This window comes from Parasteatoda tepidariorum, chromosome 1 (genome assembly GCF_982258835.1).
Source record: "Parasteatoda tepidariorum strain Cologne lab strain chromosome 1, Ptep-v5.0, whole genome shotgun sequence".
In the NCBI taxonomy this organism is placed as follows: Eukaryota; Metazoa; Arthropoda; class Arachnida; order Araneae; family Theridiidae; genus Parasteatoda; species Parasteatoda tepidariorum.
In genome coordinates, this window is record NC_141755.1 from 11,205,017 (window position 1) to 11,232,722 (window position 27,706).

At 30.3% G+C, this 27,706-nt stretch overlaps 1 protein-coding gene across 2 annotated transcripts; it reads left to right on the forward strand.

The window, feature by feature from the left end:
- Positions 1 to 690: 690 nt before the first annotated feature.
- LOC147816276 (lipopolysaccharide-induced tumor necrosis factor-alpha factor homolog) lies at positions 691 to 22,261 on the forward strand. 2 transcript variants are annotated; one of them, XM_087159134.1, is made up of 5 exons: positions 695 to 891; positions 6,950 to 7,018; positions 9,502 to 9,556; positions 13,700 to 13,865; positions 21,888 to 22,261. In XM_087159134.1, exons 2-5 carry the CDS (start codon positions 7,016 to 7,018, stop codon positions 21,994 to 21,996), a joined length of 333 nt encoding a protein of 110 aa, XP_087015260.1. In that variant the 5' UTR covers positions 695 to 891; positions 6,950 to 7,015; the 3' UTR covers positions 21,997 to 22,261. The 2 variants fall into 2 exon arrangements, with proteins under 2 accessions (XP_087015266.1, XP_087015260.1); XM_087159140.1 differs by lacking the exon at positions 9,502 to 9,556 and having other exon boundaries at positions 691 to 891.
- Positions 22,262 to 27,706: the final 5,445 nt, after the last annotated feature.

Below are 27,706 nucleotides of genomic sequence, written 5' to 3' on the forward strand. Positions count from 1 at the left end.
AATATTTGTGATCTTACTCTTCACAAATATTTTTTAAAAAATTATAATTTAATAAATATTATAATTTAATAAATATAATTTAATAAATATTCCAGACGCAAAATAAAACGCTTAAGTAGACTTTTAAAAGTAACGTTCCATTCATGTACGTCATGTAACTGTGTAACTGTATAATAAATATTTGTGATCTTACTCTTCACAAATATTTATTATATTTGTGAAGAGTAAGATTTTCAACTTTTTTACCAGATTTGTAGGGCCCAGACTAATTATATTGTCAAAAGAAACTTTGTTTATATAATTATTACTTATTTGTATCTAAAAAGATCGTTAAAGAAAGACGACACAGGTCAGTTTTAAATCAAGTGTTTTAAAATTATACTTAAAAAACCTCACAAAATGTACTAAAATTTGAAGGGAAAAAATTAAATTTAGGCACCCTTTTAAATTCAATGATAAATAAAAATTAAATTTAGGTTATCAAATTGTCGATACATGGAAAATGAATTGTTCATAATAATTTAGCACCCCTAATTTTCGTTGTTTTGGGATATAAAAAATTGCTGCAGTTATTGTTTCCGATTAAAGCAATTACACCTCCCCCATGAAGTGACCACCACGGCTGCTTCCCTATTTCATTTCCAGACACATTTTATAGATCGGGATATCTTGTCTAGACATTCATTCCCGTTTTCTATGACGTCGCCTCCTGAAAAGTTCTTGAGAGACTCTTTTGAGAATGCAGGACAAATGTGTGACGTAGAGTTTGTTTTGTGAATGAAATCCACATTGGCTGTAAGCGTTTGTTGGGCAAAGAACCAGAACTTTTAAAACAAGTTTTTTTTTCTGCATTTTTGAATTAAAAAACCCAGTTTCTTTTCGGCAAAATAAGTAAGACTTATAATTATTATAAGCTTTTATGTATATTTCTTGATTTTAAAGCCATAAATTACTAATTTTGATTCTTCCTAATAATAAATCAGTTAAATTCTAGATTTAAAAACAAAGTAACTCTCATCTGCTCAAATCTTAATATTGTGCTTATAGCTTTTACTTTTTCACTTTATAACTTTCAAAACGTGCTAAATAGGATTACATGACAATGTTATCCACTTGACCTGGAAGTCAACATTTATATTTTGACTTACAAATGAAATAATAAAAAAAAATATTATTATAACTCTTGGTTTCGTAACATCAAAAGATAATTCATAAAAAATATTTTCATGCTGAGAATATGTTCGTTACCATATTTAGCATATATTTATTAAGTATGCGGAAATACTTCAAAAATCATGTAACTAGTCAATGCTAACCATGTCAATTTTTCAAAATTATGCCAATAGTTTGCGAATGATCTAAAAATCTATAACTTTCAAACATGCTTTATAACTTTCAAAACATTCACACTCAGGTGACATGAGAATGATATCCCCTCTACCTGTTTGTTAATATTTATATTTTGATGTATGGTGTTTATTATTCAAAAGTGTGACTTTTGCTTTCGCTTCTCGCTTTATAACTTTCAAAACATGCAAACTCAAGTCACATGACAATATTTCCTTTACCTGGGTGTCAATATTTATATTTTGATTTATGCTGCTTATATTCAAAAGTGTGCCTTTTACTTTTAAGTTTTTTAATCCAATATTTATATTTTTACTCATGATATTCACTCTGCTCTTTTTAACTTTAAGAAAAGTTTATCCCAAATATATCTCTGCCGATATTTATACTTGGGCTTATATTGTTTACATTCAAAAGTAATTAGTTTTTAAGTCGGAGTTAGTTCCCATGTATATATAGTGTAAATTCTAGATTTTTAAATTTACCCTTGATAATTCTCTTTTCGTAATCATTTAATTTTAATTGTAATTTAATTAATTGTAACTTAATTGATTATAACTTAATTAATTATAACTTAATTAATTATAACTTAATTAATTATAACCTAAATAATTATAACTTAATTAATTATAACTTAATTAATCATAATTTGTGTATATAAATTTTGCAATATTATTAAAGAAAACAAAAATCAATGGAATGAATTTGATGGCCCATCAGATTCAAATATGATGATGGCAATAGAAAAAAGAAGATATTGCTTTTCGGACCTACTGGAACAAGAGAGCTTTGTAGGCCGTGGTAGAGATGGGCTGATTCGGTGGATTTTCTTGCAATTAATGAGTCTTTATGGAGAAATCGTCAGGGGAAGGCATTGACCCACATTGAGCTGTCTGTCCAACTATGATGATGATAATTCCCTTTTTGTAATTTTTATGTGAACATAGTTTGCAACATTTTGTAAATAGTTAACAAAATAATCGCTGTTTAGAATTTCAAAGTTAACCGGAAAATTAAAAAGGAGAGAACAAATTTGATAAATTTTTTTCTAGTACTAAATGTCAGAAAAGTTTTGCTCTGATACGTCTGCTAAGTTCGCTTAATATCAGGAAAATTAAGACATTATGTAATTTGCGGAGGATCAATGATCAAGTTGAATTTTAAATCGGTTATCATTTTCGATAAATATACCAATTATTTTATATATCATAAATCGGAATATATATATATATATACATATATATATATATATATATATAAATACACTAAAAACTTTAAAAAATGTTGCTTCAATTCACTGTTTTGATTTCGAAAACCTCTATACTTCCCTTCCAACTAATAAAATTCATGATGACCTTCTTCAAATTCATAGCATGTTTAATCTCAGTGACATTATTAATGAAAATAACTGGAACTTTCTAGTACATATTAACCTTAACAACAATTATATTCTTTTCAATGACCACCTTTTTCAACAAATTAATGGTATTCCCATGGGAAATAATTTTAGTACTAACATCTGCAATATTTTTCTTTTTCTACAAGAATATAGATTTGTAAAATCACATTTTAATCTTCCAATTGATTCTCTCTCTCAGATTCATTGATGATCTATTAGTTATTAATTTTAATGATTTCGATATTCTAGCAAAACATATTTATCCAAATGAATTAATTCTTAATAAAACAAATAATAGTAATTCTTCAGCAAATTTTTTAGATTTGACTCTTAATATTAGTGCAGATAAACATATTACATTTAAACTTTTTGACAAAAGAAATGATTTTAAATTTCCAGTTAAAAAATGCATAGATTTTAACTCTAACTTAGCCAATAAGGTTTTTTCTAATATTATTGCCAATCAAATTCATAGATTTTACAGGAATAATTCTAACTATAGCGAGTTTTTATTAGATACTGATATATATAAAAACGATTTAATTAATAGCCATTTTCCTAGTTCATTTCTTAAATTCTATTTTAAAAATATCTTAAAAAACTTGGTACATTAATTTTTTATTTTTATTTATTTTTTCTGTTTTAAGAATAAGCTCTGATTTTTTCAAGGTAGGAACTAACTATGATAAACTATTCCTAAAGCCACTGGACGGAATAGTTTGGATGTATGACCTTTTATACTGGATTAGTTAAATATTTTTAGTTACTTTTTAATTTTTGTAGCCTCTTAAAATTAATTTAATTTTAATTGTCCAGTATAATAAACAGTTTATTTATTTATTTATTTATTTATTTATTTATTTATTTATTTATTTATTTATTTATTTATTTATTTATTTATTTATTTATTACTTTTGTATAAGTGGAATGGGCTCTGGTTCGTAAAGAACCACCCCAAATGAATGCAGGTGATACGTGTATACTTTAAAATTATGTAAGGTTGTATGAATGAAGAATAAAACCTATAAACGGTTTTCTATTCCTGTATGCAGGCTCTGATTTTTAAATAAGTCACCCTATGAAAGATGGATATGTGTATTCGGTAAAATTATGTAAGAATTTATGAATGAAGGATAAGTCTATAAACGGCTTTCTATCCTGACAGACTGACTTTTTAAATTATTTCCCTATTAATGATTTTTTTCTGCTAATTTAATCAATCCGTTAAACAATTTTTTTATTATTTTTTCAATTTTATTACATTTTTACTAATCGTTTCTCATACATGGCAGCACTAACATTTTACCTAAAAAATTTTATTCTTCTTCTTCGATCAAACATATATTTTTAAATTTTATTTTATTCGTTTCAAGCTATAAGCACAACTTCCAATATTTTACATCTTCGCGATTTTTGTTAACTGTTTTATTATTGTACTTTTGAACCTAAACCGCGTTTTAATTCACGCCGGTAAGTTTGATTTCCTTTTACATTTTTCTTTTATTTCATGATTTTTTACCACATATGGTTTTTTGCGATATCGACACATATAAGGAATAATTTTTATCTTAGGATAATTATTCTTTATTCAGAAATATCGCATTTATAGCAAATAGATGTGTCTTGAAAACGACTATTTGCCTTTACCATTCTTATTTCTTTACAATTTAGTTTTTATTTTATTCATGTTTTTCATGTTAATTTGTGTATATATATATACTATCAGGATACCACCAATCAAGTATCATCAATTTAAATCAGCTTGATTAATTTTACGATTTTGAAGATTGTATTAAATTGATTTTTTTTTAATATATCATTGTGTTAAATCAATAGATTTTTCAAAATTTAGAAGGGAAAAAAAAATTTCTTAAAAATTCATTGAATTTCAATTTATTGTCTTTATCAATATCAATTGGCAAATATATAAGAGCTTTTTTTTCTTCACCTTTTGAAGTTGCAATTTTAAAATATTATTATGTGTTCGAATATACTCGTATAGAACACAAAAAGAGTTATATTCTATTTTACTTTTCATAAAGAGCTGTAAAACAGAATAACTAAATATGGTGTTTACAGCAAAAAAAAGATGATGAAGAAGAACATCTAAGTTTGTAAACGTATTTTACTTCAATATACCAAATATATATACCTGAATATGCAAACTGAAACATTAAAAAGAACTAACGTAAATATACCATATAAGCTAAATTGGAATATAAAAAAATTTGCGTCCATTAGGAGGATTTTAAATTAAGATGGCGTTTTCTAATAAAAAGATTTTTTTAATTAAATAGGTAAATTAAGTGATTCGATCTAATACGTATAATGCGCCGAGTTGCATTCATTCATTCACAGATCGTTAGTTGGACCTAAACCAGAGAACAATCTAACTCCAATTCAGTACCATCAGAGATAAGGATTTGTTGTAGGAATAAGGAGGATTTTGTGACCCGAAATATTTAACGCGCACCAGTTGACATTTACTACACGTCTTCAGCCAGCGGGGATCGAACTCATGAAATCTTGCAACACCCAATTTTTTTTTATTTTAAAAGAAGAATCAAATCGATTTCAATTTTGAAAAAATCTAAGTTAAAGAAAAAAAAAGCAGAAACCCTGATGCTAATGGAATGCGTTCATTTGATTTCCCTAAACTATTTTACTAAAACGGCAGTATTTTCCGTTGCTTGAAAATGCAGTTTATTGATTATCAATGAGCAAGTCTTCACTTAAAATCTTTAGGTAAATCTCTCTGAATGTTATGTTCAGTTAAGCACAATGACCACGATTAGACACCAACTATAAAAATGCTAACTTCAATTTTACATTTAACTTTTCCACTGAAGAGTAATGTTTTACGATGTCTATTTCTTAGTACTATACAAAAATTAAAAAATACGTTTTTCGTGTGAAATAAAAAGAAGAAAATTATTTTTTTAAGACGTGAAACAAAAAATGTAGGGCACATCACTTTCGAAAGAAGCGGGATGAATTTTCAATGGTGATAAATGTCGTACAAAAGTGATACATTCTAAGTTTTTCGTAGTAAATAAATTTATTTTCTCCTTTAAATTCTACTTAAAAGAATAATGTTTATTTTTTTTCGATCATTCTTTCCTTTTTTTAGTTTGATGTTTGTTAACTAATCTTAAACATGTTTTACTTTCGATTAACGATAAATTGCAACGTTTTTTGCTAGTACCTTTTAGGAAACAACTAAAGACCGGCATAGCGTTAATATGTCATAGGGCCCATGTCCAAGTGGTCATGAGTTCGATCCCCACCGGATGAGGACTCTTCGTGTAGTAAATGGTAACTGGTGCACGTTAAATATGTCGGGTAGCAAAGTCTTCCTTGTTCCCCTAACAAATCAATACCTCTAGATAGATTGGAGACTTGGAGATTGAATTGGAGGTTGATCGATCACTGGTTCAGGTCAAAACAACGATCTGTCGATGAATGAATAGGCCCACAATATAAACATGCTGTAGCATGTGTGTGACTGAAGTTGAATTCTCGGCCATAGATGGTGCCACTGAAAAACAAGAAACTCACTCTCTGCCCTAAATTCACCTGTTTTCTCCAAGAAGGTTTTCTGGTACTGACAAATGGCATTAGAAACAACAGCAAAAAAAAAAAAAATTCAATAACTTGTACTAACATCTAAGGCACTCAAACTGAAACTCGAGCATTCAAGCTTATCGGTGAGTGGTCGATGAGTATGACGATAAATTCTTTTTTACGATAGCATTTTGATAAATTCAGCTTGTAATGATCAAGAAATAATTGAAACTTTCAATGTGAAATTCCAGAAATTCATTTTGTTCAGTCAATCAATTCATTCAATAATGAATTGATTATCAATCATTCATGAAATTAAATTCATTCTGATAAATTGTTTTTTACGATAGCATGTTGGTAAATTCATCTTGTAATGATCAAGAAATAATTGAATCTTTCAATGTGAAATTCCAGAAAGTGCTTGAAATTTTATCTAATGATAAATTCTTTATGGCAATAAATTTTACTCGCAGTGGCCAGAAAGTAGTTAAAACGTAGTGTATTGTTAAGCTAGCGGAGAGCTCCAATAATTATTCACTCAAGCAAAAAGGAAAGTAGTCTAAGTTTTTAAGTTTTTTTTTCTGTCGCATCTTTTTGAAATACAAGTAGAATATAATTAGAATTTTCCTTTTGTTTCAGCTATTGAATGTAGGATGTACGATCCGCCTGCATATCCTGCTGTTGCAGCTTCTGCTCCATATTATAATGGTGATTTTTTTCTCTCTCTCCACACTGTAAAACATATCTATGTATAGTAAATAAAACAACTTATTAGAAAGCAAACATAACTTAACTATTAACTGTAAAATTGTATAACAAAATGTGTTTATCGTAAATTTTTGCTTACTTGGGTAATGTTATAGGATTGCTACAATAACGGAAAATAAATTTAATGTCATTTATTTTGAACAATAGGTCAAATCAATAACGTAATGATAGTTGAAATTATAATTAATAAGGTATGGGAAGAATGAAGAGAGTTGGAATAGACAATTTACTGTAAAATAGGGAAAATAATTTACAGGTAGAGGGGTCTTTATACCTTTAATTAATTTCATGTCGATTACAGCAGAACTCTCGATCTTTCTAACTATTCATTAATGGCCACATCAGGGTTTTTTTTCTTCTTACATATCGGAAAAATAGGTGTTGTGTTGGGTTTGATGGCCTGCACACCTTATTTCAACGTCATCACATTTCTCAACCGTATTTAAGAGTAATAGTAAACAGTGCTCATGTATCGCAATTGCATGCGTTGCTATGGCGACCGCTGCTGTTTGATAATTTTATTAGAATTCATTTCACTCTTTTAATTTTGTTATGCATTAAGTTAGAGAGTTTATTTTTGAGATATGGGAAAAGAGAGATCCCATAAATACTTCTTGAGTTGTGAATGAACGAGAATTTCATCATTTGAACGATATTTTTGCTTTTATTGTTATAATTAAGAATCAGAAATTCTAACCTAGAGTTAAAACTGGGAAGAAAAATTAGACACTAACCATTTTGCCAATGGGTAACCTGTGATCACAATTCAGCTATCACATTTTTTAAATAACTATTTTTTTTTAAATGAGAGGATTAAATACTGAAAAAACATTCAGACTATTTTTGTTGGCTAGTGACTTGAATAATAGGCAATGATATAATATTTAATAACTTTAGTTCTAATAAAGCAGATTTTCACGTATCTGCTTTATTAGAACTAAGATATCAGCAGATTTAACTATTAAAAAAGTTAAATAATCATGCAAATAAATGTACTCCTTCTAAATGAACAAATATTTTTCGGACTCTAAATTATCTGGCAGCAATAAGAATTACTAAACAATTATAAATTTTTTTGGCATAAAAGTGACTTTTGTCAGGGATGAACAAAATATATTTTTAAGTTTGCCAATAAAGTTTCCAAGGTATACAAAAATATACAGATTAATATAAAAAAAACTCTAGAAATGAAATCTATATGGAAAAAAATAATTGGTTAAATTATCGCATTGTATGGTAAGGATATTTCTTGAAAAAATAATATTTCTGGTTAATAAAACCAAAATAAACGGTTAGATATTTGATGATTTTTCCGTTCATAAGGTAACGGTTTATTGGAAATTTTGGTTTTTAAAATTATTGTTCTTATATTAATACATATTTATTAAAAAATACAAAATTAAAAAGTAAATTTAAGAGAATAAATAGTTTTTATACCATGTTCAAAATCATCAAGATAAATTACCAAATTCTATCACACATCGTAGAATAGTATTTTTTGATAGTTTTATTATAACTTCCTTACCAAATCATTTCGGTAAAAAATTACGGAACCTGGTGCTCCGGTAGCGCTACACAGAGGATAAATTTTACCATAATTTGGTAGTCTTTACCATTATTTTTTCTCAATGTAAGGAGTCCAAGCCTTCGACCACTCCATAGATTTAATTACTAGGACCATTGTTTCTACATAGCGGCTACTGCCTATATGTTGATGATAAAAAATTCAAATCTGTCGAGAAATAGTCACATGTGCATTCATAGCAAATACGTTTTTGTGCCTAATTTCGTAATTTAACTATAAAGAAAAAAAACAACAGTCGGAACAAAGGTTACCTTGCATTAGAACGAAATCTTTTTTCAGAGTTTTTTTTTTTTTTTTTTACTACAATGAGTAATCGCAAAGAATGTTATTTAGTTATTGCAACCCAAAAATTTAATAATATTTTAATTTCTGTTAAGAAAACTCAACAAAAGGTACAGAAAGGTTTTTGAAAAATTTGCATTCTATAAGTGGTTATTGCATTAATTTTATTCTGTGCATGTAAGCAAAAAGTTAAAAAAATATTTCTATAATTTTTTAATTAATTTTAGTAGGAAACCATTGAAAAATACTATTTGAATATCATTGAAATCTTAAAAAACATATGGAATCAATAAATCAAACCTTTTAAAAAGGATCTTTGAATAACTGTTTTTTGCGAAATTTGTAATTTTATATCAAAACAATCTTTTTCAAAATCAAATAAGCATGATAAGGAAGTACAAACGTAATAGTACAAACGTACCACTTACTTTGATTGAATATTAATTAAATGTCTGAATGAATAGGAGAATTATTATATATACTTATAAATAAGTATTTAGAAATTTTTTGAACATTCAAGTTAGATTATTAATGGTTCTATTTTATTCATTTTTAGCATCTCAAAAAACTGCTGAAATACAGTCTCACATACAGCTCAGACTTAACCGAATGCAAGTAACTTTTACGTTCTGCCGTCTATTCATTTAATCAAGTTTGTTTAATAATCTTTATATTAAATCTTCTTAACACTTTAAACGACTGCTGTAGTTATAATTCAAACACTCTTCAGGCTGAATTCCATGCTAGTAACTTCTCATCCTGCTTTCTATTCATCTAATTAAGTTTGTACTAAAAATTTTATATAAATCTTTCTGTTAGGACTCGTCTAGGAGCTAGTGCCCTCATACGGAGAATTAAGTAAGTGAGATAGTAAAACTTACGTATGAAAAAAGAGAGGTCGCACGAACTTTTATGTTTTGAAACTTTATGTGTTTGGTATTAATAGCAAAACAATAAAAAATACATATATTTATATAAATTACGATAGTCTTCTTTATATTATAGTGTTGATGAGAAATTAAAATTCGTTTTAAATAACTGTTGCGATTATGTCTTTAGACTTAATTCTATAGTTTTTGCATACCGAAAAAATTCATCGAAAAAAAATTTGTTTTACTATTTGTATTCTTATTATTAAATAATTTAATAACTGCTATAAATATTCTTAAATTTTTCTTAAATTACTCTTTAGGCTTAAACCAATGCAGGTAAGTTTCATCTTGTTATCACTTCATCTAACCTTGTTTATTTTATAATTATTTTCTTTTATTTCCAATGGCAGGCCAATTTAAAAGAACAAAAAGGATAAAATAACAAGAAAAACAAGGCAAAAAGAGATAAATAGAATAAAATGCATAGTGACATGCTTAGCCCATACGGCCCCTAGCCTCCCAGTAGCGTCCACACACAGTAGTGAAGATGAGCGCAGGACAGACGGAAATATGGGGCAGGTCCATGTCCTCCCCAACGCGACAGAGCTTGCATTTAGGACAGTCAAAAATGTTTAGACTAAAAAGGTGTTTGGCCAGACAGTCATGGCCAGTTACAGTCTAATGAGAGCAACTGCCTTAAACCTGGGCTGATTTGGGATAGTTAAAATATGGTTGAACCAGGTTTTGTGTATATTGCTTTTACGGAAATTCTCTGAGAGCATGTTCCGGAATTGGTTTCGGACCAGCAATTTAAATGAGTGCAGAGAGATGGAGCAACGAGATGCTTGGGCAATAGTTGTTCTATTTTATAATTATTATATTAATCTTTCCGATCATTTTAAATGACTGTTGTCATTAAACAATATTTTCAGACTTTAATCCATGCAAGTGAATTGTATTTCTGTCAGTTCATCTAATTAAGGTATTTTTTTTTTTAAAATTTTATATTAATTTTTCTGAACACTTTAAATGACTGCTGTCATTAAACGATGTCTTCAGACTGAATTCCATGAAAGTAAGTTGTATCGTACACTGCTGCCAATTCATCTAACCAATTTTTTTATATTAATCTTTCTGTCAACACCCTTTCACCTTTACACGGTAAGTGAAAGTGAAGTAAGTGAGTGAAGTAGTGAAACTTATGTATTGCCAAAGAGAGAACTCAAGATCGTGTGATAGCATGTGTTTCAAAAAATTACGTGGTTGGTGTTAATAGTGAAACAATAAACAAATATTTAATTGTGTTATTATAATTTGTTGTTTTATATAATAATGTATAGAAAATAATTTTTAACCATTAAACAAATGTTGTTATTATGCCCCAAACAATGCCCATGTTTAATGATTCTTATACATTGCAATCAAGTCTCTTAAACAAGCAGATTTTAAAAATTAAACTTTGTATTGCTATAAAAATTGATATTATTATGCCCTAAAATGAAGTTCTGTATAATTATTTTAAATTGTGACTAATTCATTATTTTTTATTTGCATTTAATGTTCATTATATTTATCTAACATTTTATTTGTAACATTCATTATTATGTTCTTATCTTTAAATTCAAATAAAATTATTTTCTGAAGACAGCCAATCGAAAAGTGATGCATATATTTGCTTAATTGTCAATGAAAAATATCAAATAAATAATTTTTGAAAACGGAGCATATTAAGTATAAGAAAAGTAATTGAAAAATTCAGTCCATTGGTAACCGCGTCTCAATTTCTCGATAATGATTTACATGAAGTCAACTGAAAAATTATTGAAACAAATCCTGCTTTAAATGATTTCATTTTATAAAAAATTACTGTAAATTTTTAGAAAGTCATTCGAATGGTCAAAAATCCATCGAACGAATTAATACATTGATTCTATGAAAACAAAATATTTTTCACAATTGTATTGGCTAAAATGTTATCAGAACAAAAATTAATTAATTAATTAACATAGGAAATAACTTAATATTAATTTTTAATGAGAGCAAATAACAATTATCAACATAGTATCGATTTAGCAGTTAATAAGTGCCAGAAGGCTGAAATTACAGGTAAAACACTAAGTACCTAACTGTGTATCTAAAAAGTGACGCGTAAAAATACATATGAATGACTAAGGCAAATTCGCTACGCTCTTCGGTATCTTGGGTCAAGATTAACATATAATATCTCGCAATATCCCTTAGCGCGCCTGACTGCGAAGCCATTGGCTGCGGGTTCGAATCCCACTCTGGGCATGGATGTCTCTCTCTTTGTGCTGTCCTCTGTTATGTGTGTGTGTGATGTGTGAATGTGGTTTATGGCAGTGTGGCGTGGATTATATCAGTGTGGCTATAAACGGGTTTGTAGCAGTGTGGCGTGGGCAACGTTGCTCGCCTCCGTGACTTTGGTTCACAGGTGCCCACTGGGTAACGCTAAATGAGTAACAATACCCGGCATCTTCATAGGCAGAGATTCAAATTCAGTGCCTGCCATTGGAGAAAAAAATATCCCTTCAACCTTAATAAGGTGATAAATTAAAACATGTTGCTGTTTTAATCATACCTGTTAATCGATACGGTAAAACTTACAAGACTACGGAGTTGAACATTGGCAGTCCTAACGTAAAAATCATTCAACGGCTGTTATAAAATAAAAATAAAATCTAAAAACCCAACAAAAACTAAACTTCGTGTTTTGTTAATATTTGGCAAGAATCAGATTATCAGAATTTTCGTATTAGATCTTGAGATCCATTGTTACTCCAAAATGTGATAAATTTTACTAGAATTTCGTGCGTAAAAAAAGCAGGGAATATTTTAGATATAAAAAATTTTAATATCATCAAGAAATATTTAGAAGATCCTCTATTTAACCAAAAGATCATAACTGTACACAAAACTGCACAGCATGAATAAAGCACAAACAACGAATAAAAATGGACATACCATAGTCTTGGTTCGATAAACAGAAGCCTTCTTGTTTGTAAAAACGCAAATTGCGAGAATAAAACAGGCGAAAAACTTGTAACAAAAAAAATGGTTAAACCAATAGTGTAAGAAAAACAAATTTGAAAAGTCTTATCAAATATTGATAAGGGGGTTTACAATTGATATAGGGATATAAGAACCAGGTGTGTGAGGTAGGGTAGAATGCAAAGCCCATGTGTGCAAGATGTAGAATTTTAATCAAAATAGATTTTTAAACAACAAGAATAGATGGGATTCTAGAAAATCCATTACCTAAATTGTAAAAAATTTTCAAAGTGTGGAATGATTCCCAAGAGTCTAAATCAGTAGCTGAAGAGCAATGTTGGATGATTTAAGCTACAATAACGAATTTTAATGAATTCAAAACATTAGCAACCATGTAACGTTTTCCTAATTTTATGCTAATGTAATAGATAGATGAAGAGGGAATCTCATAAAATATATTTTATTCTGCACTATATTCAACGTTGTGGTATGAAAGATAACTGTGGTATTAATGATTCTTATTTACGGAGAAAATGATTAAATAAGTAGTTTATGATGTTAAATATGTAGTTGCTGGTTTGTATCACTCTGTAAACAGTAAGCAATTCGACAGTAAACAACAACTGTAAGTAAAACAGTTAAGAATTGGAACTGCATCAATCAAAATCTTCCTCAACTAATATTAAATACAACTTCTTCAATCACAGAACTTTTTAATAGCTATATTAAAGAATGATATAAACGTCCGAGTGCCTAAATGGAATATAAATATTAATTTTTTGTTACATTATTGCACATAGCGCTATCTGTGAGAATGAGAAATAAATATTTTTAACACTTGTCTAATGATTCAAACAATATTCTTTTCTTTAGCTCCCCAAACTCCCCAAACCTCGATCGTGATTGTACCTAGAATACTATACGGACCTGAACCAATGCGCGTAACCTGCGTATGCTGTCACCAACAGGTGCAAACTAAAACCGTGACTGTGTATGGGACCTGTACATGGTCAGCTGTCATGGTTCTTGTTTTTTTCTGGTTAGTAATGATTTATCTAATACACTGGTTATCATAAATTAAGGAAAAATCACAAAAATAGCGATAACTCTTTCAAAAGTAAGCCAAACCGTGCAAAATTTGCATATGTTGTCCACTAAGAGTAGCTGAGTAAAATTGCAATATGCAAATTAGTGGCGCTGCACTCGGCTTACGTCATCTGCCTGGAGCATAAAAGTCCAAGTTTGAGAGAAAGCACACAAATTTTACTGTGATTGCGACATTGAAAATCTGAGATAGCCAATTCGTAATAATGACCTCTAGGCATCATTTGCCTGAAGAACTACGATGGAGAGCCATCGGGAGACTAGAGGCAGGGCAGAGTCAATCAGAAGTGGCCAGATGGCTAAATGTGAGTCCATCTGTGGTTCATAGACTTTGGAGGCAATTTCAAACCACAGATTCGGCATCTAGGAGGTTCAGTCAAGGACGGCCAACTGTTACGACCAGTGCCGATGACCGATATTTGACATTAAGTGCACGCAGGAATAGAACCGCTACTCCGACACATCTTAGATCCTCTCTTGCTGCAGCCACCGGAAGGTTGGTGTCAACGTCAACTGTGCGCAGAAGGCTCCACGAAGGTGGTCTGTATGCGAGACGACCAGCCATTTGCGTGCCGCTCACATCACGCCATAGGAGAGACCGTTTGCAGTGGGCCCGACAACATGTCCACTGGACGTCAGATCAATGGAGGCCTGTTCTCTTTACGGATGAGTCCAGGTTTAGTCTAGAAAGTGACAGTAGACGTTATTTGATATGGAGAGAACCTGGGACCCGTTATCATCCATCAAACATCCGTGAAAGAGATGCATACGGAAGAGGCAGTGTCTGTGTTTGGGGAGGCATATCCTTAGGAGGGCGCACATACCTCCATGTCTTTCCAAGGGGAACCGTGAATGCTCAGGTTTATCGAGACAACATCCTTGATGCTTATGTGCGCCCATATGCCGGGGCAATTGGTGATTGCTTCCTGTTACAGGACGATAATGCAAGACCACACAGAGCTCGCATTGTTGATGATTATCTTCAACAGGAAACAATTACTCGCATGGAGTGGCCAGCTCGATCCCCGGACTTGAATCCTATCGAGCACGTTTGGGATGCTCTAGGGAGGCGTGTATCTGCCATCAATCCGCCCCCTCAGACCCTTGCCACGCTTGCAACTGCTTTACAAGAGCAATGGCTCTCACTTCCTATTGAACTGATAGACCGCATAATTGAAAGCATCACACATCGCTGTTTGTGCTGTATTGCTTCTAGAGGCAATCATATTCCATATTAAAGGTACTTTTTCTATTGCAAACCGATACTTCCAATTTGTTTATTTTATACATGTGCTAATTTCTATACTACTATTAATGTCTGATAATTTCTTTTTATGTTGTTTAATACCTTACTATGTGTTGTATATTGTGGGTAAGTTTCATAAAATTCCATGTGTAATTTCTTGAGTTATCGCGATTTTTGTGAATTTTCCTTAATTTATGATAACCAGTGTATTATAAACTAAATTAATAAAACTGTTTTTCAGTGCAAGGAAAGTAAGATGTTTTTGAGAGCGAAAAATTAAATTTTTATTGCATAAAAAATGTATTTCTTTCAGTAATAATAGGTACATCAAAATGTTATTTTTGAATTATGTATTGATAAAAAGTACATATTTATGTTATTTAATTTATGTTATTTAATGTGTATCTGATTTTATTTCTATATCATTCAAAAATCTCTTACAAAACACTATACTTACTTAAAAGTTCGGCCAATAGTGCAGACTGGTATATGTTCTATCTATGATTCAGTTTTACTTTTAATACAAATAACTTACATAAAAAATAATTAATTTTTCAAAATTATCAGAAATATCCCATCATTTTTCTCTTATACAAGAAACGTTTCATTTGTCACTAAACAAGCTGCTTCACTTATTTTTTTTTAATCTATTCCCATACAAGTTTCAAGCTATTTTTTTAAAGAAAAAAAAACATATAGTGTACCGAAAAATGCATTCCTTTTAAGCTAATGACTATAAACATTGTATTTCATTCACAAAAAATAATTGCCAAGACATTTATAGATATAAAATAAAAAATTTTATCCCTGTGTGTCTCTTTTATAACTCCTGAACAGCTTGCACTGTCTAAATTTGAATATTTGCTACAAGAGGTAGTTTTAACGTTAAGTAGTTTATGGGGTTAGTTAAAAATCGTTAAAAAAATTCCAATTACACACATTATTTTGATTTCATTATTTTGATCGGTACCTTTTTGTTTCAGATAGTTTACTATCAAATTCAACTTTCGTTTCATGACTTTAATATGTATTTTTTAAAAATAAAAATATTAAAATTCTTGGAATATATTTACTAGCAAAAAATATCCTTTTTTTCTATGAACAAAAACCAACACACTTTTGCTGTTAAGAATGTCATACTAATTTTATTAATTTAAATTGTCTTATTTTTTATTTAATTTATGGTTTGTTTTATTATATGTTGTTCTAATTTTTTCTTAATATTTGTTTCATTATAAATTGCTTTATTTTTATTTTATTATGTAAATAGCTTTTATTATTTATATATATAAATTTTCTGCTAATAAATTCTTTTTTATTTTGATTATTACTTTATTGTTTTAAGGCATTATTTTGTTTTATATAAAGCACATACAAGATAAAATGTATACTGCTAATGTTCTTTTTTTAAAAAGAATTCTTTTATTCCTTAAGTTATACAATCCACTAAAAACATACACTTTCAAAACATAATTTATATTTTTGTTACTTTCTCTGTTACTCAAAATCTTTTATTCTCGTTATAAGGATCTTCGAATTGAATATTTCATGCATTTTACTTTATTGTATCTCAAATAAGAGTCCAAACCGAAATTCTCTATCCACACTAATATTTCAAAAGTTCAATAATTTTTGAAGGTTTATAATTTTTATAAAAGGAATTCCTTAATTTTTAATTCCTAAACTTTAAATATTTTTCTCTTTTCTACGATTGGAAAGTTTAAAATAAAAAATTAATTTTTTCTGATCTATAGATCTGATATATATATATATATATATATATATATATATATATATATATATATATATATATATATATATATATATATATATATATATATATATATAAGTTCAAAATGAAGAATAAAACAAAGAAAAATTATAGACATATGAAAAAAAGGGGGTGGGAAATAATAAGTAAAATAATAACAAACAACATTTTATTAAAAAAAAAAATTTTAAAAAAAATTAAATGTTACCGGAAGAAAAAAGCATCAGCCCACACGATTATATCCGCAAAACAGAGTGCTTTCTTATATTGTATCAATAAAGCCAAAGCAAAATATATTAATACAATAGTGTATTACATTAAAAAGGGGGGACTATAAAGCGAGTAGCAAAATCATAACAACTTACATGGACGGATATTTTTCAAGAATGATTTAAAAATGTTTTTGCAGAAAGATTGCCAGATTACAAAATATGAAAACAAAAGATGAAAACAAAAGCGCAAATTGAGTGTAACAAGAGGGTTTTAAAGTGTCGTTCTTACTGCACTGCTGAAGTGATTTGTTATTCTGTGTTTTGATTTGTTAGTTACCAAGGATGGGCCCGAAATGGATGTGTGCAAGATAATATTATACTGGATAATTTTAAAAATTGATCATAAATAGTTTTAGAAGATAGATATTTATTTAAGAAAAAATATAAAATAGAAAAGAGAAACATAAATTGCCTGCCTTGCAAATAATTTTAGCCGCGGATTTGTACGATATGGATTAGCACATAGAAAAATTATTTAAATTATCAAAGAAAAATTTTAATAGATAATTTTAGCACGGATTTGCCCGAAATGGATTTGCACATGGAAAAATTAACAAAGAAAAAATTTTAGCGGATAATTTTAACCACGGACTTGCCCGAAATGGATTTGCACATGAAAAATTGTATAAATTAATAAAGAAATTTTTAGCAAACAATTATATTTTATATATCTGTCTGTGTGTGTGTGTGTGCGTGCGTGTGTGTGCGTGCGTGCGTGCGTGCGTGTGTGTGCGTGTGCGTGTGCTGCGTGCGTGTGCGTGCGTGCGTGCGTGTGTGTGTGTGTGTGTGTGTGTGTGTGTGTGTGTGTGTGTGTGTGTGTGTGTGTGTGTGTGTGCGTGCGTGTGTGTGTGCGTGCGTGTGTGTGTGTGTGTGTGTGTGTGTGTGTGTGTGTGTGTGTGTGTGTGTGTGTGTGTGTGTGTGTGTGTGTGTGTGTGTGTGTGTGTGGACGGCATGAGTGGTCGTCTTTGAAAATGAGAGACATTGTACTTTAACAAAACATATATTAAACGCTAAATTTACAAAACGATGGACGATAAACAAACACATAAATAACACCAAAATAAATGAGTTCGTCTTCGTCTTCGTGAAGTTAAAAGAAAATTATCATTGCTACTCCTCTCTGGAATCCATAAGCGTCTCCTTTTTGGTTAGTTCCACAACGCGCTCCCGTGTCTTAGGGAAATTCGCACGGGGTCTAACTTGCAGCTTACATAATCTGGTTGGATTTCTAGCTAGATCAGCTTACAGCACAGGAACTGGCACTATAGATCGGAACTGGCACTACAGATAGTAACTGGCACTACAGAATCGGCCATCCTGCATTTCGGCTGGTCCCCCAGCGACTCTAAAAAGAATAAAAAAGAAAAAGCAGAACAGACTGAAAAATAAAATTGAGAATTGAGAATTAAATGTTTTAGGTTAGTATCTTTCATAAAAAAAATCTTTCGAGTAAGAGTCAATCGGTTCAGGCACGTTCACTCTTCTGTCTTTACAAGTCTTTTGTTTCCTATTCAACAATTCTTCCTTAACATCTTTCGTCCTTTTTTTTCTTTAACGTCTTTCGTCTTTTTTTTTCTTTAATGTCTTTCGTCTTTTTTTTTCCTTTAACGTCTTTCGTCTTTTTTTTCTTTAACGTCCTTCGTCTTTTTTTTGTAACGTCTTTCGTCTATTTTTTTCTTTAACGTCTTTCGTCTTTTTTTTCTTTAACGTCTTTCGTCTTGAACTTCTTCTACGTCTTTAAAGTCTTTCGTCTTTAAATTCTTTTGTCTTATTTTACGTCTTTCGTCTTTACATTCTTTTGACTTCTTTTACGTCTTTCATCCTTAAATTCTTTTGTCTTCTTTTACGTCTTTCGTCTTTAAATTCTTTTGTCTTCTTTAAAAAATCAAATTCACTTCTTTAGCAATTATTTTTCATCTTCAATAATTACAGTCTTTATTTTTTTGTCTTGGCAAGCACTAAAATTCTTCTTGGCAACTGCTCCATGATTTAAGATACTCCGCACACGTTGTCGAGTAGTTGGGTCCTTCGTGATTCCCTTCTTTTACTACATCATAGGTATTTCTTCCTTTCACTCTTGTTATTTTGTAGGGGCCTAGGTACTTAGGTTTTAGCTTCAAATTAGGTCCAAATTGGGTTCTTTTGATGGCGACCAAATTTCCAATTTCGTTGGATTTTGGCTCCTTTCTTCTTAAATTAGAGGTCTTTTTATTTTCTTGTTGAATTTTAAAAATTTCTTGCTTTGCGTTTTTTCTTAGTTCCTCTCTTTGGGCTTCAAACTGAGACTGAAATTCAATTTCGATCATTTCCTTTAGTTTTCCCAGTCCATTAGTGTTTATTTTTGTCCCAAAAAGCAATTCGAATGGAGTAGTGTCTATGCTTCTTTGCTAGGTTGAATTTATCGCTTGTTGAACTTTATTTGTATGCTTGTACCATTCAGCTGGATTTTCTATGGATAATTTTGAAAGAATCGATATGATGGTTTGATTAATACGCTCTACTTGTCCGTTAGCTCTTGGTAAACCTGTTGTTATTAAATGATGCTTAATATTTTCCTTCGAGCAATAATCAGCAAATTCACTGGAGGTAAATGTTGTACCCCTATCTGAAATTATCTGGGAAGGACTTCCAAATACAGTTCTTTGGATTTCTAATTTGGCAAAAGTTTCAGCTGACGTAGTAGTCTTCGTGGGATAAATCCATACAAACTTGGTAAAAGCATCTATTATCGCTAACACATATTTATATACTCTCCAAAGGCCCGAGATGATCAATATGAAAAGTTTTCAAAGGCATATCTTCTTCATGCAATGGATGTAATAGTCCTTCTTTCTTTCCTCTTTTATGATTCACCAGTATGCAATGAACACAATTTGCTATGATGTTTTCTATTTTCTGTCTAAGTTTGGGGATGAAATAATATTCTTCGATTTCTTTTTCCGTATATTTAATTCCAGAGTGTCCCTTCTCATGAGCTGTTCTTATAATTTCGATTTGCATATTTTCTGGCACAACCACTAATTCTTTGCCATCAACAAATTTATACAAAATTCCGTTTCTATTGCAATAATCTTCATGATTCGAAATTTTAAGTAGTTCTTTTATAGTCTTAATTCCAGTATCTTTATCTTAGGCTGACCTGAGTCTTGGTAAAATATTATCGACGGTAACACAGAATACATTAATTGGAGATCGGTTAAGGGCGTCTACGTGGGCCATCTTATTTCCAGAACGATGCTCAATTATATAGTTGAATTCTTGCAGCAAAAGTGCCCAACGAGCTACACGAGTCGACAAATCTCGTTTTGACATAATCTTTTCAAAAGCAACACAGTCAGTAATTATTTTGAATGGAATACCTAACAGATAGATGCGAAATTTCTTGAGGGCTTCTACGATAGCAAGAGCTTCAAGTTCGTAGCTGGAATACTTTTCTTCAGCATCAGTCGTTTTTCTACTCATATAGTAGGTGGGGTGAAAATGTTTTTCATCAGGGGTTTTTGCATTAAAATGACAGCATATCCTTCTAAGCTGGCGTCTGTGTGTAACTCGGTTTCGTATTTAGGGTTATGTATTGAAAGAACAGGATTTTGGGCTAACAAAGATTTTAATTGATTAAACGCTTTCTTTTCTTCAATGCTAGCTATTATCTAGCTATTATCTAGCTAGTTCTATAGAATCTAGCTATTATAGAATAGTTCGAAATAAATTTTCTGAAGTATCCGGTCAATCCCAAAAAACTATGAATTTTTTTCAAATTTGTTGGCTCCGGAAAGTTAAGAACTGCTTTGGTTTTCAAGGTAGATGGGAATATTTTTCCATCCTTTATCACATGACCTAAAAATTCAATGTGCTTCTTTAAGAAATGGGACTTCTTGAAATTAATATTAAGTTCATATTCACTAGCAATATTCAAAACCCGATTAAGTCGTTCAATACCTTCTTCAAGGGAGGAAGACAGAATAATTATGTCGTCTAAATATGGTAAAACTATACCCTCATTAATCAAAGTTCGGAAAATGGCGTTTATGTATCTTTGAAATACAACGGGAGAGTTGCATAGTCCAAAAGGAACTTTAAGAAATTGATATTGTCCTTCATGTGTCACAAATGAAGTGTATTTTCTACTATCTTTATTTACATCGACATGTAGGAATCCGTTCTTAAGATCAATTGTACTGAGAAGTTTCGAGTCTTGTAGTCTATCTAAAGTGTCTTCAATACATATATATATATATATATATATCACAATAACGACAAACACACAATAAGAATACAATCACAATATCACAATAAGAAGATAAAATGAAAAAGAGAGAAAAAACAAAGAAAATTAAGAAAAATATTAATAATAATAATAATTTACTGCGCATGTGCTGCAAATATATAGAGCTCATAAAATAAGTTAAAATTATTGAGAAAACATGGAAAATAACATGACGAAAATGCGTGAAAAGAGAACAAGAAAAGTTAAAATAAAATATTGTTGATAATATCTGAAAAAATTATTTAAAAATATATATTGAAAATCTGATAAACAAAGCAATGAAAATACATAATCTCATCACCAGCTGACGCAAATATATCAGTAATAAGGGGTGCTTCCAATATTGTATTAATACATATATATATATATGCTTCAAATATTATTGTATTCTTTTTTTTTAGTTTCTGTATCGCTTGGGTACCACTTTGCATTGACTCTTTCAAAGATATACAGCATTATTGCCCATCTTGTAACGCATTACTTGGAATTTATCAGAAGTTGAAGACGTAAGAAGAAAGAAAAAAGATACAAATATTAATTAAGAAAGAATTAATTTAAGTTATTCATGGTCTATTTAACATAAAGGCTTAGGTTTTGTTACTTACTAATAGCTTAAAATGACTGTTTTGTCAAACTTCTAAGCTAATATGTTATTTTCCTGGCGTTCAAAATGTGGTGAATTTCTATTTTATTTTTTTCTTGAGCAAATGTCAATAAACTACACTGCTGTCTGTAAGATATTAATAAATGTAACTAAATAAATATACAAAAGAAGATTTGGATTGTTTTGAAGACTTTAAATTTGAAGAAATTTTTTGGTCCGAATTGTCATGTTTCCTGAGAATCACCCATGTATCAAAATGTTAGTCTGGATAATGTTTCGATCATCCAGTTCACTGCAAACATGGCATTGCAAACATTGAAGTAATCAAAATATATTATGTTCGTAAACCGGGAGAATGTTTCAATCTTAGACCGAGAGCCCATCAAACTGCCTTTTCAAGCTTTTTGAGTGGCCACACTAGATCCCTTACTTTCAATCGGGGCCGTTATTTCTTGCAATGAAAACTCTTACTGTCTTATTGATATCCATATTTTATTTACATTGAAAAATTAGAAGAAAGGACAAAATTTGTTACAGCAAAGGATACAATACGACAGCAAAGTATCGGTCTTTTTTTTCCCAGTGATTTTACTCCTATTTTCAAGGGCATCTAATCAAGGGTCCCGCAATGCACTGATCGTAAGACGGTAACCAGTAGATCAACTAAGTCAAGTATCCCCTCAGTGAAATTTAAGGTATTTTTTAGGTTAATTTGAGGCTGTTTTGAGGTGTCAAGGTTGATTTCAGAAACAACATTAAAAGATCCACCATCCAATATGTATAATCAAGGTGTAGGAAGTTTTTTTATTCACACTTAAGGTTGATGCAAATCTACTTTAAAGCAACCCAGCTTAGGGAGGTTGTTTTTGAAGTGTAAGGATTAATTTTTTTTCTACATATTTGAGATGTGAATAATATCACCGGATCTAAACTAAACTATTTCTGAGTTCTATATGAGGCTAATTTTGTGAGGTGTAAATGATGCTGAAATTGAGGTTTATTAATGATGTTTTTTTGTTTTTTTTGGTGCGAAGCATAACCTCCTTTTCTGCCTCAGGTGAATTTTTTTATATCTGTCAACCTCAAAAACACCTTATTATTTAAAAGGGTCACAGGCAGTGATCAGTGAGCGGATGACGGTGACCTGCGAGGGGACAGAGGGCGCGCGGTATCATTCCTAGTTAAACTGTTATACCGTAAATTGATCGATTTCACGTGCAGGATCATCGGTTACCAAATCGGGAGAGTCAACCCCCCCCCCTAAGATCAAAGTAGCGGTGGCAGGTCTTCGAAACATCCTCAGGGATTTTTCCCAAACCATCTCCACTTTGCAACTCTTATGCGATGTAAATGAATTACAACATCGTCTAATTTTTGAGAAATCAGCACTGAGCATCCTCACACCTCTACACAAGAGTGAGTGTCTGTTTATTAATTAGGCTCATATCTAGAAATTAAATAGTCATTAACAGACTGAACAGACTTCGCCTTGGAGACTAAATATTGTAAATAAAAGTGAAATTACTAACAAAAGTTAAATGAATTGGAATAGGATAATAATTATGTTTTAATGTATGATTCCTTGCTTTGTAAATTTGAGAACTTGTAAACTTGTTTTGTAAAGTTGTTTTCATCACCATTGCATGTAAGCGATTCAAAACTTCATATGAACTTCCACTTTATAACAGTTCTCTCGGGGTGAGGCTCTTAAAATATTGACAAATTTACCAAAAATTCTGTTCTCTTCAGTTTTTGGTTGCTATCACTCTACAAAATGTTTTTCAAAACAAGTTGTAAGTTGGCAGCTCTGACCACATAGCGTAAACTGCCCCGGGGCCGCATTATTAACTTACTCACCAAAATAATGACCCCTTTTAAATTTCCACTTACAAAACATTAAATTTAGTTATCTTGTACAAATTATTTTTTCATTAATCGTAATAAACATTTCCTAAAATGTTATATTTTTTCCAAAATGGTTCAAAAATTACATTTTAAAACATGTTAGAAAAAAAAATTTGTAATTTAAAATTTTGTTTCCTTTTTATCAACATTTATTCTTTTAATATAATCTGAAAAACATTTTAATATGTTTAAAAGATTTTAACTGTTTAGAAAAAGAACATACAAATGATTCTTTTAAATTATTAAATTGAAATTGTTCATTTTTGACAATTTTTCAGTAGATCTTTAAATATTACATTATGTTTCTTTTTTACAGAATTGCGAAGTAACATTTTTAATTACTTTTAAAGTAAAAGAAAGATATACATTACCCAATGTATTACAAACAATTAACTAATTTAATTCTAAGTTTCAAAATATTTAAAAAAAATAATGCTCCTAAACCACAAACAAACAATTTTTAAGTGAATTAAAAGAAAAGAAATCAAACGTTTTATTTTATAGAGAATTCATTTCAAAACCTAACCCAGGTTGCGAATCGATATTCTTTAATATTCGAAAACATAAACATTAGAAAACGTTAACGTTAGAAAACATTCTTTCTAAAGATGAACATTAAAAAAAAAACGAAATCTAATAGTGCCGTGGTAGAAAACGCTGTACTCCTGGATTATATCTTCCAATATTAGAACTGTATTATATAAGATTAAATCGTATACGATCTAACATGCGAACTTTTAAAATTATTATCTATTTCGAAAATTAAGGACTGAGGCCAATTTTTAGGGAAAGGGTACCTCTTATTATTAATTAATAAAAAATTATTTATGGAACATAACAATAAATTAAAATTTTTCATAAAATATTATTTTCACCGATGCAATTTCAGGGAGCGCGCTAAGTATTCGTATTCGCCACTTCACCAAATGCGTAAAATCGTAAATTCGGGGGGGGGGGGGAATTGTGTTCTGGCGAATAATTTTTTCTACCGGAAAGAAAATGATATATTTCCCTCGATAAGAAAGGAAAAAAAACAGTCAAAAGGAATTTTTTTGAACAAATCCTGTATTTTTTTTTCAATTACAGTAATTTCCACTAGAAACGTGGTATAACCAATTAGAATTATGTTTAGTCCAGATAATCTGAGCATGTATGAACATGAAAGATTATGTAGGCATGCATGAGACAAACTACCTTAAAATACGGAATGCCATGTTCGTTGCCGGATCACGTGATGTCGAGCAACTAAATTCTCTCTTACAGTTAGTGTCAATAAGGCAGATTGAGCGGTAGCAAAATTCATATTATCATCCGACTATTTTTGCAGAAAATATGTTTTCTCGTGACAATTCGCGATCGCAACGAACTACAGGGGGCGTTGTTGTGTGAGACGAATTCCTGCGATTTCCATAAGAACAGTCATTCAGTTGTTCTGGAAATGTCTTCAGTGAAGCATTGTAACGTTCCTTCTTTATTGGGGCTTATTCAATTTAAAAAAGAGAAATGTTTGATATTCTTCCTTATGCAAGTGAAAACAAAATGGCGTCTCTTTAGAGAAAGAGAGAGAAGGAACATCCAAAACACATCGGAAAAACATTTGTAAATAAACAGGACAAAAAATATGTATCTTATTTTTAGAGTTAAAACCTAATGCCCAAAAAGTAGTTTTACCAAATTTAATGATATAAAGAGAAAGGCCTATTTAAAGAATGCTTACGGAAAAAAATGATTCTAAAAATTCCTCAAATTAAAATTAAAAAAAACTTTCATGTTTTCTTTTATTATTAATCGAACGTAGAAAACCATTCTATAGAAAACTATCATCGAATTAGATAAAAAAATATTTACAAGTAAAATTTTTATTATAAAAATCATAGCACTCACCTGTTCTATAAATCCGCAGAATTCCAAATGAAATGTTCCAATGATTATGATAGAACTAAATGCCTGACATTTTCAGGCTCCCGCTAGAGGGCGTACTCAAGCGTTGCGATCGCGATTATCCTCTCTCTCATTCATTGCTCATTTATTCCTCCCCAACTTCAAAATGACTCTTGAGTTGAATTTGCATTTATAAAATAATTCAAACAAATTTCAGTGAATTTGTATTTTGATTTCAAGTTTTCTACGGGAAAAATCAATCATATTTTTTTTTAAGAATAGCCTTTGGCTAATACGTTTGATATTTGGCTAATTCACTGAATAATATCTTGAAGTCCTTGGCGCGGGGCCTGAATTTTATTCCAAATAACGTAATAAAATATTTTGGAAGTAACTTTATTTTGTGAACGATAAAAAACTGGAAAAACTTTTTAAACTGCTGAGTTGTTACTTTATCGCGATTATTTATACTGCTCTATTTTTCGCGGTTTGCAGCTAGAATGAAACTATTTAATTTTGGAGATATTTATAATTTAAATTTTTTTTATTTAACTTCATAAATTTCAATATTAGCTGAATTTATAAAAAAATTTCAGCTTGATAAGTGCTAAATAAGTGTTTGATTTTAGGATAGTTTTCATTCGTTTTGCACACGAGGTATTTATTTTTCTTTCCATTTATTGAATCGTGAGTAGCATACATAATTTGAAGATGTCATGTATATGAAATAATAACTGTCATGAGATTCAGAAGAAGATGACAGGCAATTCAAGCTATCAATAATAAAGTTAAAAGAGTTAGGGCGGATTATAATAGAATTTTTCTAAAACTTGGTGAAATGCGTTTGGTTTGAGGATATTATAATGCATATCTAAATTCAAATATTCAGCTTATACTTGATTTTTTTTTGAACGTATCTAGGAAATAGGGTAACTCTAGGTTAGATGGCTGTATAGGAGAAATGTCCAATTCGAATAATATTTGTTGATAGAGTGCAACTGATGCAGTTTCACAGGAAATAGTTTAACTTGCTTATTAATTTAACCAAGCGGAGTTTTTCGTGCTAAAATATGTTAACTAAACTATAATAACTAAACTATAATGTTTATTTTATTTCGTGAATTAGGTATTTTATAGTTATTTAATAAGCAGGCTTTATTTTTCAGGTTATGTTCCTTAGGCTATATTAACAGTAAATTTTAGCATATTCTAGTAGTTTTGATCGTGCTTTCTTCCTCAGTGTAAGGTATCTATGGTTAACTGTATAAAATTTGCCATTTACCATATTTTTAGTTTGTTGTTGTTGTCGTAGGATATTAAGGCAAGGGGTACGTTTGTTCCTGTTTTCAAGTGGCTGATTCTATTTACAAGAAATCGACTTCTGCTACACTCATACGTCACACCTGTTTATAGAGCGGGCCCATTCATGCATACATTCATTGATCCAAAGATCGTAATTCTGACTTGAACCAGAGAACGATTAATCGCAAATTCAGTTACCTCAGAGGTATAATTTGGATGGGAGCATGGAAGACTTTGTGACCCGACAAATTTAACGTGCAACAATCACCATTTACTACACAGGGAATCGTCGGTCGGCTGGATTCAAACTCCCGTACTCACGAACGTAAGTCCAGCTCCCTGCCAACGAGGCTATAATGGCCCATATTTTTTATTTTATTTATCCTTTACTGTGACAATACCGTAATAAATACCGGTTTAAATACCGTATGTTCTGCTTTTAAAAACCAGAATTGTTGTTTTTTTACGTCAAATTTTAATTGCACCGTAATTTTAGCAGAATCTTATTATTTGAGTCTAGTGGATACT